The sequence below is a fragment of the Rhamphochromis longiceps genome, linkage group LG19, assembly GCF_057381845.1.
Source record: "Rhamphochromis longiceps isolate RC_006_pf linkage group LG19, R_longiceps_female_GT1.1, whole genome shotgun sequence".
Lineage (NCBI taxonomy): Eukaryota > Metazoa > Chordata > Actinopteri > Cichliformes > Cichlidae > Rhamphochromis > Rhamphochromis longiceps.
Window position 1 is genome coordinate 11,655,668 of NC_140575.1, and position 17,558 is coordinate 11,673,225.

Here is a 17,558-nt window from a genome sequence, read left to right on the forward strand (position 1 = left end):
GCACAGGACTCGGGGTGTGGACGGTTTCTTTATGAAGCTTTGCACAAACACACCTCCTGTTTCTCAGTCAGTCCCTCCTCCTCCTCCTCCTCCTCTGCCTGCTGGTTGAAGGATCGGTCTGTGCCACGTCGTACAGCACTGAGGTCCAGTCTGACCGAGGCACCTCCACACTGTGTTCAGCCGAGTCAGAGGCGGAGCTTTCGGCCCCTTTTACAGCTCATTATTACACAAGCTGAGGTTTTACAAAAGGTCACTGCTAACCATTTATGCAGGTCACAGGGCAGTGCTGTAAACAGAGATACCTGGACCTCCCTGCGAGCGGCCACCTCCTCCAGCTCCTCGGAGGCATGCCCGTGTCCTGGGTCTGCTTTGCCAGTACAACATCCGACACATCTCAGAACGAAGCCACCCGGAGGTTTCCTGGTCAAATGAACCCCCTCGGCCAACTGTTTTCTACTCCGAGTTCCTCCTGAGTGACCCTGCTGCTTCTGTCCTCCATCTATCACATGGCTGTAGGAACATAAGTGTACCAAGAAATCTTCACCACAACAGACCAGTACAGCGCTCCTCTCTCCCAACTTATTAATAAGAACCAGAGAAGTTGAATTCCTTTATTTGGGGCAGCAACTCCTCCCCAACCCAGAGTGGGCGGTCCTCTGTTTCCTGGTTGAACAGCAATCTTGAACTTGGAGATCTGCATCTGCCAATCACTCTCTCCTGGTAGCACCTCACACCTTCGTCTCTGTGCCAGCCCTTTGGCTCAGGCAGAAGTCTTCCTCAGGTGGAAAAGCACGATTGTGCACGTATGCATGTAGAAGGATGTGGACCACACTCGTGTTACTGACTGAGATTGCATCTATAACACTTCTGCTTCTATCCTGTCATGTTCGTGCTCGTCCTGTGGTCGACATGACAGCTCTGTGGGCCAGAGGCTTGGGCTGCAGACTTCCTTTGGCTCTCTGTGATGTCATAGAGATCTGCTATTCAGATCTGTTGATGAGGGGCAGCCAATCACAGGAACGTTGAAATCAGCTGGAAACGTGTCACGTTATTATTGTACGTAATAATCGTCGTTTGACATTCGCAGAGGTCTGAGAGCGGCACCGAGAGCAGGAGTCACGGCGACGGGAAAGAGCAGTCGCAGGAACCAGAGAGCAGAGCGAGCAGCGAAGCTGGTTTTATTTTAAGAACTGGAATTAGAGGGCGGAAATAATGTGGCCAGAACTAGTCAGCGACCTGGCCCCTTTACACCCAGCATTGCCATGGCAACAGAGGCCAGGGGTCACCACAGGGGGTTGGGCGGATCAGGAAGGCGGCTCTCTCTACATCTCATCCTCGTTAACTCGATATGAAGGGGTGGGTCACGTTAATTGGGCAGTGACACACAGTACAACAGCTGACAAGGAGAGGGCGATGTGCTGAGCACGCTCACGAGGGCAACAAGTCAGCGGCACACACGGCGAGCCACGTGGCGCCACGGCCGTGCCTCGCACACTTTGTTTATCACTGTGCTCTGTTTGTAACCACAGCAGCACAAAGGCGCAACCAGTAAAACCAGTAAACTATCACTCTTACTTACAATCCACAAGACTTTCATCCAGGACACTGGAGCTCTGCTCAGCGAGGTTTGCACAAGATCCGGTTCTAGTTTAAAAAGCCTTTGTCCCGGGCTGCTCCGTATCCTGGGATCACAGCAAAGACGGGAGAAGCAGCCCGATGGGTGACGACGTTCAGTTACGAAGCCTCGGACACGAGCGAGTTTGTGTGGAGCCCCCTGTGGAGGGCGGAGGAGACTGCAGCTGTAGGGCTGGGTGAAACCTGCACAGAGCCTACATGTTTTATCTGACAGGTTTTACTCCCAACAAAACACAAAATATAATTCATGAAACAGACTGAGTCAGTCGGGGAAGCTGGGATGTGGTGTGTGTATAATCCAGAGGACTTTAATCCCAGAGAACGAGCTTCAGGTTCCCTGTGGGGACTGTGTTTGTTCCCTTGTTGGATTATTCTTGTTACACTTGTTTTTCCTGTTTGTGGAACAGACACAGTGCTGTGGAAAAGTCCTCTTTCACGATTTCTTAGTGTTTTGCATATTTGTTTCAGAATTAGCTTTGATATCAGACAAAGACAACCCGAGTAAATACGGGGATGATTTAAAGCACCAAACTTTATAAATGATGAATAAACTGTAAACACGTCTTTACTGAGTTGAGCTCCACACCAGCCTGATCGCTGTGAGACGAAGTGAAGCAGGCTGGAGATCAGTTCATGTCCTGAATTCAACGAGGATCCAGAACACACGGCGTGACCTCAAACACAGCGTCTGGATTCAGACTGTGGTGCACAGAGTGGGTCCTCCACAGTGACGTCATCACAAACACTGACTGCAGTCATTACAATGGTGAAGTTCAGGGGGCAGTTACTTTTGCACACAGGTGTGGATCACTTTGTCTCTGCATCATTTCCTCAGGTTATCTTTGTAAGCTGATAAATCTGCAGAAACTAAGAAATCATATTTTCCACACGACCCACAGAGACAAACATGAGCTGCTCAGACGCGTCCTGCAGGGAGAAGCCAGGCTTGTATTTCAGCTGTTTGGGGATTTTTAGGAGACGGGACTCGTGCATGATTTACTTTATGTTGTTCCTCATGTGATGTTTTCCTCCTTGGATAAACGAGCCTGCAGCCGGGACGTTTGTTGGCTCCTTGTTGCTGAAGCCTCGGTTGTTGAAGTCTTCAGGTCCCGAGTCTCGGCCCACTTCGTTACAGTCCAGTTCTGTCTCTATTTTTGGGCGTTGTTTCAACCGCCGCTGCTCATCAGCCCTCCCTAACCCTCAGCCTCTGCCCCCCCCGCGATGTCCGCTCACATTAGACTCACACACCGACACACAAACACACACTGCAGAGCGGTGGGATGGAAGGAAAGAGAGACGGAGACAGAAAGGAAGAGGAGGGTTCGCAGAGGGATGCGCTGACGACCTCTTCGGGTTTTTGACCCTCTCCTGGATCTGTTACTGTGCTCTGCTAATGTTTCTTCCTACGCAGACTTGGGCAAAAACACCAAACAGAATTGGAGCGCTGTTTCAGATGTTTGAACTGCAGCTGCAAACTTTTTTTCCTCCTCAGTGTTTTGCCATCTCTGACCGTAGAGCCTGAAAATGTTTGACTGCTGTTAATCAGACGCTCTCTCTCTCTCTCTTTTATCCCTTTCTCTCCATCCCCGCCTCTTCATCCTCCCGACTTTAAACACACGCGCACGCCGACCCCGACCCCGCGCACCCTCCAGAGTCCCGGTCTAGATGTCGATGAGAACGGTACGTTGGACCTGAGCGTGAGCAAGCGTCTTTGCAGCGGCGGCGTAGGCGACTCGGTGCTAACGCCCCTTGAGCCCATGTCCCCCCAGAGGCAGGCCGCCCTGCTGGGCTCCCGCTGCTACGGCATGGGGGACGCGGCAGACTGCTGGGACCTGCCCGTAGACTACACCAAGATCAAACACATAGATGAGGACGAGAAAGAGGTAAAGGGGTCACGGCCTAAAGGTCGCCGAGATCACGTCTGTCTCCATCTTTGAATGTTCGTGACGGATGAATGACGCGCAGGAGGGTGAGGGAGGGGAGCGGCGGACCACAGGCGGCCGTGATGCTGCCGGTGATAATTACAAAGCAGGAGTGTGTCTCTGGAAGCTGATAGACCATACAGTTGGCATGCGTCACTTACGCTGTCTGCTCAGCGAGGCTCAGCCCAAATTATCTCCCTCCAAGCCATTGATTCAACACTCTGTCTCCAAGTCAAACATTTGCACTGCCGTCTGATCGTCTTCGAGGTTTCTTACCTCGCCGTCTGACTCGCTGTTATATTTGGAATCATTAGAAAGTCATATGAGGGGGATTTTTGAGGGAAACCTAATGAATCTGCATGTTAATTGATGTCAGCGCCGCCGTGCGCGGAGTTACCGTCTCTGTTTGCGTCGTGCTCGCTGCATGCTGGCTTTCTGTTTTTACATTTTGCTCCTCTCCAAAAATGAATTATGCAAAGTAGCACCTTGGGAGGGAATCGGAATAGCTCATCTCATCAAAGAACTGCAGGAAATCAATGCACCACTGCTGCGACGGGCGCATGCATGTACAGTACATGTGCCTCTTTTGCTGTGTGTGAATATTCATAAGAGTGTGTGTGTCTCTTTGGGAGTGTGTAGATGCTAGCCTACTTTCTGCATCTCCGAGTATGCCTGCGTCGTTCCCCCGCGTGGCCGCCTCGCAGCCTGCGCTCCCTTTAATTGGCGAAACTGGCTGGCCCGACCCAGCGTCGCGCACCCTGAGACAGCTTGAGTGCTGGATAATTTGGGCTGTATCTGGACCTGTCTCTTTATGGGCATTACTGTACATACTCTGCAAGCACTGAGGGAAGGAAAAGAGGATTTGCATCCACGGCTGTCGAGCCCCGGCCGCAAGCACTGCAGACAAAGGCCCACAGAACGCAGGCTGCAGCGTGCTGGCGCTTCACCGCAGTGCCATCTAGTGGCCGAAAGCTGCATCATGAGGGGGCCGACTCCCTGAGTGTTCTCACCATGAATGTGTGCAAATGCATGAGGGAGGCAGTGCTTCCTCTCAGGGCTTACTTCCTGTCAGACTGACAGCGATGATCGTTCGACCCACACGTGACCACATCGAGCTCGTCCTACACTCACTTTGGTTTATTGTGTTTTATCAGACGTCTCCTACATTTTAAGATTTCACGCCCGCTGAGAGACGATCACGAGTTTATGAGAAGAGAGACGCTCGCGAGAACGAGTGCTTCAAAATGAATTCATATATTTGAAACTGCTCACGAAGGCTGTGATCACAAGTTTGTGCGAGAGGATCGAAACTGCCAAAACAAAGGAATAAAAAGACTTTTACATAAAAAATTATCCAAAATAAATACAGGAATTAAATAATTTATAAATATATAATTTATTGATATCTGTGTTTTTATTTGCTTCTTTAATTGTTTCCAGTTTATTTTCCAAGCACACAAAAAATTATAAAAACAATTTTGGCAGTTTGTGCCTCGAGGCTACGGAGGACAGGAACGGCCAAAATGAAAGAAATGCAATAAATATATTCATAATGTCAGTGAATATTTTATCAAATGTGAAAATCATTACCTTTGTTTTAATGTTCCTGTTTATTTAAAAGCACATGCATAAAGAAATGTAACAGCAAATAAATCCATAACTAAATATATAAAAACAGCACAGACACAAATAGCAATGAAACATCATTAACTCTATTTAAATTATTCCATAATTATTGTACTTGTTTATTTACTTTATTTCTTATATTTAATTTCTTTTATGTGGCTTTAAATTATTTGTTTTGTCATGTTTCATTTATTTCTACGCAGACGTATTTAATGTTTTGGCTGCTGGATAAATGAAGTTTATCTAAAAATGTCTCGCATATTTATTATCGGAGCCGTTTATTTATTTCTGTATCTGTTTAAATTTCCGTACAGAAGTTTGTTCCATCATATTTGAAAATATGCAGCTGGAAAAGATGTCGATGTGATTTGAGGTGAACTGTTCCTTTAATGGAAAGATTGGATTTATTGAAAAGTGTAAAACCACTAAAAATCTTTTTTCCCCCCGTGTCTTCCTGCTCCACGCCCCCGTCCCACAGCCGGACGACCTCGACCCCTTCCACGACCTCCTGGACGACCGCTCCTACACCACAGACGTCAACATGCCGAGCCCCAAGCCCAAATTCCTCCAGTGCAAGGAGACGAAGAAGGACCTGATAACGTAAGCGCCCTCCCCCTCTTCCTCCTCCCACCTGACCCCACCTGCCTCTCCCCACTCGTGCTCTGCTTCCCCTCCACCTTGTTTCTTCCTCCATCCTCCTCTCGGCCTACCACCTCCCTTCCTCCTCCCCCCGTGCGGCGCTGCTGGCAGTGGCTTTGCTCTATGACTTTTATTTCCCAGCGTTGTCCGTGTGTCCACGCTGATCTCAGACCTGGTAAATCCTGCGCTGTGGTAGACGCTTTATGGACGCGGCAGCCGTCAGTGTGGAGATGTCAGGAGTGTGAAGCAGAGACAGTGAAGCTAAACTGGAAACAATGAAAACCGAACACACCAGAAACGACCCCCCTCCCCCGCTTTTTCTCTAATTTTCACTTTTCCTTCTCCTTCCCTTTGGGCTTATAAATCTGTCTATTTTTCCGGTGGCAGATGTCCCACACCGGGGTGTGATGGAAGTGGTCACTTGACGAGCAATTTCGCCTCACATCGAAGGTGTGACTTCCTTTTCTCCTGGTGGATTCTAAGTCTATTTCTCTTTATTGTTTTCAGCTTACCTCGACTATGCTGTCAGACACCTGTAGGCTCTCTCTCTCCCTCTCTCTCTCTGATCTGTTAGCCCTTTGACTATTTGACCGGTCACGCTGAAGCGGGGCTGAAATATGGAATAAGAAGAGACTAGAAATTAATTAAAGATCGGCTACATTTTCCTAAGCTAAACCCCGGGATGAAGCCATCCCTCGATGGGCCGTGCGTAAAGCCGTCTAAGCTGGTGTTATTCGGTTCTCCAGGCCTTTCCCACAGCGTGATGCAGACTAAGCATTCAGAGACGGCAGGTGGAAGCAGAAATGCTGAGTGTGGGACGTGTGTGCACGGAGCGAGCGAAGGCTCACGCTTTTGGATTCCCCACATCGAAACTCACGGCAAAGTTTCCGGAAACGCCCTTCAGCCCCGTTTGAGCCGAGCGCTGCACCCAACCTTTGGCCACGGGCGCAAATACTCAGAGGGTTAACGTTAAAGCTCAGCTCCCTGCACGTGCATCATGGCTTTATTACATTTCCTGGTTGATATCGTGTGTTTTCTGTGCATGCTTTGGAGCGGAGTGTGAGTGCAGGCTGCTTGTGTTGTGTTTCAGTAGTGGGAGTGTTGGAGTTTTCCCTCCCTGATCCTTGTGTGACTAACGCTCCACTGCTGTATTTTCCAGTCTCTCAGGTTGTCCTTTAGCTGACAAAAGCATTCGAAGCATGCTGGCCAACAACGCGCAAGAGCTCAAGTAAGGCGTGACATGATTCACTCACACGTTTGATTTGTATGTCGAGCTCACACAAATGTACGCGCTGCTGACGGAGAGGTTTGCAGGCAGGGCCTGAGTGAAAGAGATGAGGGGACTGAAGAGGTCCGAGTGGGAAAGACGTGCATGTGATTTAAATGTGAGGCCGTAACGACAGCAGCAGGAGCTCGGCGCATATTTTAGAGATTTTATGGCAAAAAAAGACGTAAATATTGTTAAAGAAGCCTCCGGATTAAGATCAGTAACGTCCTCACATCTGCACGCGGATCTGCTCTAACCCTCAAGGGATGATATTATATATGATATATCACCGGACGGTGAGCTGATCAGTGCTGAGTAACATCCCAGAATTTCACCTAAACTGCAGCTCGGACTTGTTGGCGGCTCAGTTACTACGGTAACCTCTCGGCAGCTGTGTTATCGGTCAGATGATGTGATTTAAAAAGCTGAGCACGGCCGTTATGAAAGGATGGGGATTGGCTGGCTCTTAGAGCCTCCGGTGGACGTTAGAGGAACTGCAGTTTCTGACACTGAAGCGCACGATCTGATAACCTCGTGTCGCTGTTGTTCCCACATCATCATAATAAATGTTGTTCCAGGTTCAACATCGCAAGTGACCAATCACATTGTTGTGACGTCATACTTTTGCAACTTTGGAAAAAATGCCTTAAAAAACAAAATCGGCTTGACTTGCGAGAAACCGCCTCTGTCCACCAATCCAGCAGTTAGAGTTCGTTGCATTTCAGGATACTGTTCTTTAATAAACGGTAAACATTGTACATATTGTCCTTGCAACACTGGAATTTCATAAATGAATGAATGAATCAGATCATCCGTCTTAAGCAGACCTCGCAGCTCTTTCCTTTAGATGAATGTGGCGCGTTGCAGCTGAGATGCCGTAGGCCCTGAGCCCTTTTTGTGTTTTGTGCCCCAGGTGCCCGACACCAGGGTGCGACGGTTCGGGACATATCACTGGCAACTACGCCTCACACAGAAGGTAAAGCACCGCCGCGCCGTGCACGTATTAATCCTGCAGATCGCTCTCCTCTCTGTAACGCTGTCATTTATCTACAGTCTTTCAGGGTGTCCGCGTGCCAGGAAAAGTGGGATAAAGATCATCCACAGCAAAGAGAACAAGGAGGACCAGGAGCCTATCAGGTGCAGTACAGACACTCATCATCTGTCTTCTGTCTCCCTGAAACGCCGTGATAACTCCTCCTCCTGGACCAGCTCTGCTCGCCACATATTTCCCGCGTGACACGTGATGTGATGAATGACTTTTAAATGATGCAAAGGAGCCGTGCACAGCTGTGCCGCTGCTCGCCTCCTGTAAGCAGGAGTCAGTATGAGCTCTGACAGGACGAATGTCCTCGGAGGGCAAAGTTTGTGCCGGAGTGTGAAGGAGAAAGTCGGAGAGCGCGGGTTGTGTGAGTTCACAGGAGGCTGGGGGAGGTTCTGCAGTCTCCTGCAGACATACACAGGTAGGAAAGACAAAGAGACGGAGGCAGAGAGATTGATTGACTTTAGCCGAATCCCGCGATGTGCTTCTCTGGCCTCAGCTCTGCAGCTGCATTGATTTCTCTGGTGGTGCAGAGCACAAACAATACTCCTCATTCTGCCGGATTGCGAGGACAGTCGGCTCACGCTGACCGTGTTAGGATGCTCCGTGGTTACAGGGCGTGCCGAAAGAGGAAGACAAGCTGCTGCAAACAAGAGCGTCTTCCTGATTTATGCACACTTATCGGTGAGGCTCACTGAGACGGCATGATGGAGAGTTTATGTGAGGAATGAATGAAGGGGCGGGGAAACGAGATATGCCCCAGATTGGGGGGGTGCTGTAGATCTAATCAGATATTTCTCCTCAGAAAGAAACTAGTAAAGCAGCTCAGTCTGACAAGTTCAGACTGTCCTGCATGTGTGAGAGGACTGTCCCATCACTTCAGGGGAAGCTTTGGGCAGAACAGATAAAGATGAATGAAATAAATTCCTGTCAGTGCAGAAAGCCGGTGAACCTCCCTCTATCTGTTTTCCATGAGGCTGAACTAAAAGCAGACAGAACTGATACGTCCACGGCTTTAGCCGTAATCCGTTGTGCGTGCTGTGACATTTGGAATAATTTACTGCCTCGATGCATCTGATTAGCGCGGGTGTTGATGCACTGACACTGTTCCCCCCCCCCGCGATAAGAGCCGCCACTGGGACAGCTTTAAAATAAGATGATCGTATCTTTGTTTAAATCAGAGCGAAAGCAAAGACGCAAAACAGAAAAATAACATCAGCTGTTCAGCAATTCACCGCTGAGGAAGCACGAGCTCCGGCTCACAGGTCACAGAGAGGACGTTATCTCCTGTATGATGAAAATGTGCTTTTTTCCCCCCCTCAGGTGTCCGGTCCCGGGATGTGACGGTCAGGGTCATGTGACAGGGAAGTACGCGTCCCACAGAAGCGCGTCCGGATGCCCCATCGCAGCCAAGAGGCAAAAGGACGGATACCTGAATGGCATTCAGTTCACGTGGAAGTCCGGGAAGACGGAGGGCATGTCCTGCCCGACGCCGGGCTGCGACGGCTCGGGTCACGTCAGCGGAAGCTTCCTGACGCATCGGAGGTGAGTCAGGGGTGTGTGGGCGGAGCTTTAAGGAGAAGAACGTGCATGAAAGTCCCTACATAAATGGATAAACACAGGCAGCACTGTGATGTGTTATTAGGCCGGTGCTGTCTGCAGGTGTGCAGTGTGGATGGAAACACAGTAAGCAGGCAGACAGGCGGGTCAGGCAGGGCTGCGTCCTACAGACAAAACATTAGGAGAACAGGACCAGATGGAGGCTTCAGACGATGGAAGAGCTGCACAGTCTGCAAACACAAAGCCCATTGAGCTGATTCAGGATGAACCGGACAGAAGGGGGACGGCCGAGCAACCTGTGGGAACTTCTGCCACAGACGAACACAGTTTCATCTCCACCGTAGGAAAAACAGCTCGACTGCTGAATGAGTCAAAAACTCAGCGGTCGAGCTTCCATGTGTGCAGAAAGAGCTCGCAGTGAATAAGCAAACGTGTATCAGGAGACAAGCGTAGATGGAGAGCTTATAGCCTGAGCGTCACTCACGGGGTTACATGTCTGACTGCAGGACGTTTTTAGCACTTCCTTTAGCTTTTGCATGGAAACCAATTACACTTATATGACATATACAGACAGCGCTGGAAGCTCTATGTCCAAACTCAGCTTCTGTTCGGTTCCAGTTCCAGTAGCTTTGTTTAAAGCGTATTGCACACCGCTACATGCTGCTCCCTTGTGGACATCTTACAGACAGTGCAGAAACTGCACGTTGCATATAATGATGCAATGAGCATCCTTGGTAGGACACCTACAGGGGGTCGTGTCAGTCAGATGTTTGTAGCTGTGGGTGTTTGGACGTTTGCACGGCTCTGCTAACAGGTTAGCAGCTCACAGATCGACAGTCTGAGGAAGCACCAGTTTGTGTATTTATTGATTTCTTTTATGTAATTGTGTATTTTATGTATATTATGGTTTTATGTCTTTAAAAATATTTTATCATTTTTTAAGGTTTATATGTTGTGTTGTTTTTTTTTAACTATGGACGTAAATTCTGCCAATAAAGATTGATTGATTGATCGATTGATTGATTGACAGTATATTAAATATGTGCCGGGCTTCAGATGACAGCACTGTGGGCTGTAAACATGTTTATTTCTGGAGCCTCTGCTGGACGCTGCAGGAACTGCAGGCTGCTGCTTGGTTGAAGTTTGCCACACCAGCACGAGCGTCTCTTCTTTAGGAAGAACACACTGGGTCGGGGGAGGGGGGGGGTTGTGTTTTCCATCTGTGGAGAGCGTTGGCTCGCTCTGTGTGTGTCTGTGGCGCCCATCATATACTGAAACAATGCTTCCTGTTCTTGTCGCTGCCTCCAGTCTGTCAGGTTGTCCGCGTGCCACCTCCGCCATGAGGAAAGCCAGGCTCTCCGGAGTGGAAATGCTAACAATAAAGCAGCAGCGTGCCAGCAACGGTAACGGCAGCTACCACTCACACACACAATACAGCCAATCAGGAACACGGCCATGGAGCGATTTACTGAAGAGACTTCCAATTCCACATAATGGACCAATCAGGAGTGTGTGTGTGTGAGAGTGGGTGTGAATAATGAGGGGAGCCGAGGAACAGGGCTGGGTTTGCTGTAATGTGTCTGTGAGGTTGTTGAGTCTTAATTAGCTTAAACGAGCTGACGCGGTGTAGGTGGAGGCGGTCGCACGCCGAGCGTCCGGCACACTTTTTAATTATTCCACACAGAAGGTGCTCGTGTGATTGAGAGTCCCTCCTTGTGTGCAGGGCTGGAGCACGACGAGGAGATCAAACAGCTGGATGAAGAAATCAAAGACTTAAGTGAATCGAATTCACAAGTGGAAGCAGACATGATCAAACTCAGAACACAGGTGAGTCGCTTCCTGTCTGTACCGGGTGTGATTGTAAAGTTCTGCAGCTCCGCCCCTCAGAGCTCAAAAGCCAAACGTTGTTATGGAGATTATGAGGTCACGAGGCGGAGCTAAAAAGGTTCTGGGGAAGTGGATCAGCTCCTTGAGCACCTCCTCCTGTAATGCTGCCTCCAACTAAAGGTGTAATTTGAAGTGACAATCTAATAAGATTTACCTGCAAATACTTAGAGGTGGGTATGCTAGAATAAGGGGTGGCGATCATCTTGAAGTGAGGGGAACACATGTCAAAGTGGACATACGTCTCACGTAGCTCCTCCCCCTGCGTGTGCAGATATCAGTCAGCAAACCACTGAACTGGAGGCCAAATTAAAGAGAAGCAAAAGGCTCCCTCAGGCTGGACTGTTTAGGTGTCCTCACCAAATCCCGGCTTAACACCAACATTACACGCCTGATTAACGTTTAGCCTTCCCTTCAAGGTCGTCTCCTTGTGCACCCCTGGGCCTCCTACCTGTAGATCCTTCGCTGCAGCTTGAGCCTCAAACGTGCAGAAAGTAGCATGAATGCGTAAATGGTACTACGCCTCCTGTGGACATTGGGGGAATTGCGGCTTGTTTTTCAGCCCTGGAGGCTGTCGAGGTGGATTTGCAGAACTTTCTGGTCACACCTCGTATGAGCCGATCCTGCAGTGGTGCGTAGCTGCCCGTGACGCTGTGCACTAACTCTGCACCGTCCCTCTCTGCAGATCACAACAATGGAGTCCAACTTGAAGTCCATAGAAGAGGAAAACAAGGTGATTGAACAGCAAAATGAATCTCTCCTGCATGAGCTGGCCAACCTCAGCCAGTCACTGATTAACAGTTTAGCTAATGTCCAGCTCCCTCATATGGTAAGGGCCACCAGGAACGGCAAGCCAGCAAGTTGCAGATTAAAGCTGACCGTAGCATTATCTGTGTATTTAAGCTCAGCCCAATGTGCATGCTGCTTAGCCTGAAGTGTGGGACGCTGCTTGTCTCTCCAAACAGCGAAGGGGAGTGGTAGTTTCTCTCAGCGTCTCCATGAACTGAAATATTGAGGTTTTTGTCTTTTATTGTTAGTTTAATTGTTTAGGAGGAATTAAAGTGTACGTTTATATACATGTTCATCTGTTTGCTCTCAGTGATTAAAAAAGTGTTTCATGGTAATCACACTGCTCTCATATCCTTTTATTTAACGAACACGTTTCGCTGACAGAGGAATGAGTGAAACTGGAGCATTTTATAAAATCAACTTTTACATTTAAACATTTCCTCTGGTGAAAAATGTCCACAGCACTGCAGCAGAATCACCAATGAAAACCAGCTCGTGTTGTTTCTCAGTTAAATACTGCCATCTAGTGTTTGATTGTGAGACTGGTTTCTCAAAGGGATTTTAAAGGAGATTGTCCCTCTTTTCCTTCCAGAAACCACTGACGCACAAAGAGCCGCCTCTGAGGACTAACAGCTGCTTACAGATGCACCAGCAAGTAAGTGAGCAGCGATTCATGCACTCTGCTGCACTCTGCTGCACTCTGCTTCGTGTCTGACGCACTTCTGTTGTTATGGAAGCAAAGAAAAGTGATTAAACACCTTAATGTGACTCTTTATCAGCACTAAATCCTTAATGTTGGTTTCAGAAACATTTGGCTGCCGAGTTTGAACTGGTTGATTTGTCAGATATATGAACTCTAGCTTCCGGTGTCCGACTGAGATGCGCCGATGCGGCCGAACTGTTCTGGGGAAGAAACTCAATGATGAGTCACAGGTTGTGTCTGCCGGCACAGATTTTACTCCAAACCTGTCAGAGCACCGCGTCTCAGAGTTTAGGAAGTCTGAAACAGTCTGTCTCTCAGCCATGTGAGCTACAACAATGGACGAGTCTCCCGAACAGCTTTTTCCATCATGAAAGAAACATCTGAAAGGACTCACAAAGTCTCCCGCTAATCTTTGAGCTGTTCATTTATTAAACCACAGAGCTTTCATTCTCATGTGACGGACTTACAGGAAAAGTTCCTGCAGAGACCGGTCCCGAGTTTCTCTGAATTCTCACTGGACACAGACTTTGGAGGAACCAGTGTTGGACTCCACCATCATCAACAGCCCGCAGGAGGATTTGGGACCTCTGCCACCTCTCGACCTCAGCGTCACCTGATCCTCGTGATGCTGACGCGAGGAGATGATGTCATTAAAGCATGAGTGCAGACGCTAAACTGACTGAGAGCTTCATCCAGTGATGTGTCCTGCAACGCAACGATGACAAGGTTGACGTCTTCATGCTGTCATGCTTTACAAAGAACAGGAAGTTACAGCACTGTGCAAAAGTCTTGGGCCACCACTTATTGTTTATGAGAGCAGGACTCTTGTCATTTTTGAAGTGCTCATGAGCAACAGTTCTGCTTTCTGAAGCGTTTTCTTTGAGTTCAGTCCTTCTGCCCAATCATCATCATTAACTAACACTGACCTAACTTTGTTACCAGCAGCCTGTCACACAAACACTTGTTCCTGTTTCTTTAGCCGACTCTAAAACAGTATTTTTGTACCAACAAGGTGATTCCTAAAGAGCAGTTAGCTGATGATCCGTCTTTAAGAACGAGAGGAACAAGCAGAAACCTGACAGAGGGCCTGAGAGATGATCTGGATTGATCAGACATGATCTCAGTGAGAAACGACTGTCAGGAAGCCAGTCTGAATGAAGGGAAAGGCTAAGGTATGAACATGACATAAGAACTGGACCGAAGAGCAGAGGAACAGGTCTGACGGAGAGCTGGATCCACATCCTGGTCCGTATGTACGAGGAGGTCCAGCAGTGAGCGTGTGCAGCTGTCTGTGATGCGTTGAGTGGTTTTGGCATTTCTTTGCTTCCGTACTTCACGTGTCCGTGTTCCTTCTGTTTGTGCTCATGTACCAGTGATGCTTTAGCACAGGGGTGGGGAGCTCCAGGTTCTGTAGGTTTTAAATGTGTCCTGGTTTAAATGGATAAAGGACCTCCTCAGCATGTCCTGAAGTTCTCCAGAGGCCTGGTGATGGTGTGCTGACCCAGGGTGAGATTAAAACCTGCAGGACTCCGGCCCTTGAGTTAACAGCGTTTTACTCTAACATGGAGTTTGTAGTGATTGATGATTTTTTGCCTCTGACGGTGTCCATGTGGTGCTTTTTGTTTTCCTGCAGGAGCCAATCAGCGAGCAGAACTTTGACGCCTACGTCACCACTCTGACGGACATGTACACAAACCAGGAGCAGTACCAGAGCCCCGAGAACAAAGCACTGTTGGAAAACATCAAGCAAGCCGTCCAAGGGATCCAGGTGTAATCAACCAATCAGCAAAGGGAGACTTTTTGTTCCCGCCGCAGGTGTGGGCGGCGAATCAGAATCCACGTACAAACAGGCAGCGATGGTTTGATCTCCTCGGTCCGGCGCACTAAAGTGTTATATATTCTAAATTCTGTTCTCTGAAAAAATTGCGAGGCTCTAAGTGTAGGAAGAGCTTTTCGTTCTCTCTTTTCTTTCTGGGTCTCGCTGTGAGGGAGAGAATCGGTTTTTGAGGACATTCACATTTTGTACGTTTTCATATGAGCTCACATAGTGTCATGTATGTTTCTAGCTGCTCATGTATGCACATTTTTAGTGTATATTTCTGAACAGTAAGCTAACGCTAACGGAACGTGAGCTCTTTTTAACGCGTGGCCACGAAGCATTCGAGATGGAAAAAAAGGTGGACGGTGGAAGCGAAACGCAGCGATGGAGGAGGATTTTTCTCCTGTGGACGATTCTGGACTTTTCAATGTTTTTTTCCTCCTCCTTCTTCTTCTTCGTCTTCTTCTTCTTCTTGCGTGTAGATTGTTCCAGAACAAGAACTGGCTTTGCGGATCGCTTTATTTTCTGCCAATGCTCGAGAAAAGTTTGTGCTTTGTTTTAAAGAAAAGACGTGCAGCTGCAGGTGGGGGCATTTTTAAAATCGGTGCTGTAAACGAACCCGGAGAGGAAACTGACCTGATGTTTGTATGAATGTATGTATGAACAGTTCTATTGGAAACATCATTACACGGAAACCCGATGGTGGAAATCCCGTTACCTAGGAGAGCCAATTGAGTCCTAGGGGAACGCGTCATGTTCACATGCTCATCGTTAATTAGTAGAAAAGACCTACAGAGAGCTCTCTGCTATCAAATCTGCTCAATTTGGAGACTCGTGTGGGAAACGTCTCTGCAATATCAGAACTATGGTTTCTAGCAGGGAGGCGATGCAATCTGCAAAGGAAAAACGTTGGTTGGGTATATGCAATCTCTTGTTTATAAGCATAGCGGGGTAACAGGAATCTTTTTAATATAGCCTGTAATGTAAAATATTGATTTTTATACAAATCTTTTAATACAAAAAGTCTTTTTAAAAAAGGAGGAGGGAACCTGGACGTGGAGTTTTAGGAGCAGAAGTATATGAGTTCCACTTTTTTTCTGTACGACTTTGCACAGGGACACCTTCGTTTCCATGTTTTGATGTTCTTACAGAAGCTAAAAGCAGTACCCGAGAGCCTGAAGCGAGGGTTTCCGAGGGTTTTGTAAAGAGTATTTATAGAGTATGACAGCGGGACTTACAGGGTCACTGTCCCCACTTATGTGCCAGTAGACTATTTGCACTTGTCCTTGAAGATATTATCCTTACGTACGGCGGCGTGCAATTTCCCAGGTGACCTCTCTGGCACACGATTGGATTTCGTACCACTGAGAGAGGAAGAACAGGGACTTGGTTCAAACCATAGCAGTTAGCTGTAGGCTACTATCGAGTGTAAAAACATTCAGCCATTTTTGCTCTGTTTTAGGAAGATGAAGTTATCCCCCGCAGCACTTTATATCTAATCACTGTACAAATGGTTAAATAGTCAATCAGTTCGAGGTTTGAATAAAAAATAATGGGGCCACGCCGCTGTGCGCGCTCCTAGTCGTCCTAGTCGTTAGCGCTCACGTTCAGGATTTGCCTTCTCGAGAGCGAATGCCAACGGTGCTCGTCGTCGTTCACCTGACCGAATCTCATCTATTGTACTTTACCGTCCTCTGTCGGGACTCTGCTTCCCATCATCCATGACTGCGTACGCCTTTTTCCACAGCATCGTGTCTGCAGCTTTTTGCCAATATAGTAACGCTTCAGTAGAGTAATAGCTAGTACCAGTTTTTGAATTAATTCTCATTACCAGTGAACATGGAGGAGGGACTTTAAAGCACAAACCGGCTGCTCATCTGACGTTGGGACATAAATAACAAGCCTGAAAAAGAGTATCTGTGACTATCTATAGGGAACGCAAAGAGGTCGTCGCATATTTAGAACCTTTCATAGAAACTATTGTGAATTCATCAGAGTTTATTATTTAGTCGGAGCCAGCTGATTTAGTTGGAGGTTGAGTTCAGTGACCATCAACAAAGACAGGATTTTGTATAAACTATTGTGCTCTCTGTGGAACTGAAGTTTGATTTATTTTTGTACTACACAGCATGGATTTGTTGACATTTTAATTTTGCTATAAATGTGTGAGATCACAAGTTGCTGTGATATTTCATTTATAAATTGTGAACTTTGTACAATTTTTGTCATGCTGGATGTTGACACATCTTAAACTCAGAATAAAGACAAATGTGTTGCCAGAGACCTGGAAACTATTTCTTTGTGTTCTTCGTGTGACGCTGCAGCACTTCGACGGGTTACAGCTCGCGACGGGCGTCAGGAAATGATGTCGTAAACTTTATGAATAAAGTTGAATCATCTGTGTGTTTTCACCACAGGTTGTTGTTTTTGTTTCTAGACCATATCTGGACACGCTAGCTTCACACAGACACACATACCTGCTAATCAGTGCTCAGTAACATCCATCCATCCATCTTCATCCGCTTTATCTGGGGCCGGGTCGCGGAGGCAGCAGCCCAAGCAGAGAAGCCCAGACCGTCCTACTCCCCAGCCACCTCCTCCAGTTTATCCAGGGGAACACCAAGGCGTTCCCAGACCAGCCGAGAGATATAATCTCTCCAGCGTGTCCTGGGTCT

General features: G+C 47.9%; 1 protein-coding gene across 1 annotated transcript in view; it reads left to right on the top strand.

Annotated features, from left to right (window-relative positions):
* The window catches only part of myt1lb (myelin transcription factor 1-like, b), a 111,962-nt gene extending 94,804 nt beyond the window's left edge, over positions 1-17,158 (top strand). The window contains exons 12-23 of the mRNA XM_085391542.1: positions 3,288-3,518; positions 5,662-5,783; positions 6,210-6,272; positions 6,982-7,050; positions 8,003-8,065; positions 8,143-8,226; positions 9,452-9,673; positions 10,997-11,091; positions 11,412-11,515; positions 12,258-12,401; positions 12,954-13,016; positions 14,698-17,158. Of these exons, the coding sequence (XP_085247668.1) occupies positions 3,288-3,518; positions 5,662-5,783; positions 6,210-6,272; positions 6,982-7,050; positions 8,003-8,065; positions 8,143-8,226; positions 9,452-9,673; positions 10,997-11,091; positions 11,412-11,515; positions 12,258-12,401; positions 12,954-13,016; positions 14,698-14,838 (1,401 nt within the window). The 3' untranslated portion in view covers positions 14,839-17,158. The remainder of the gene's footprint in view (positions 1-3,287; positions 3,519-5,661; positions 5,784-6,209; positions 6,273-6,981; positions 7,051-8,002; positions 8,066-8,142; positions 8,227-9,451; positions 9,674-10,996; positions 11,092-11,411; positions 11,516-12,257; positions 12,402-12,953; positions 13,017-14,697) is intronic.
* The last annotated feature ends 400 nt before the right edge of the window (positions 17,159-17,558 follow it).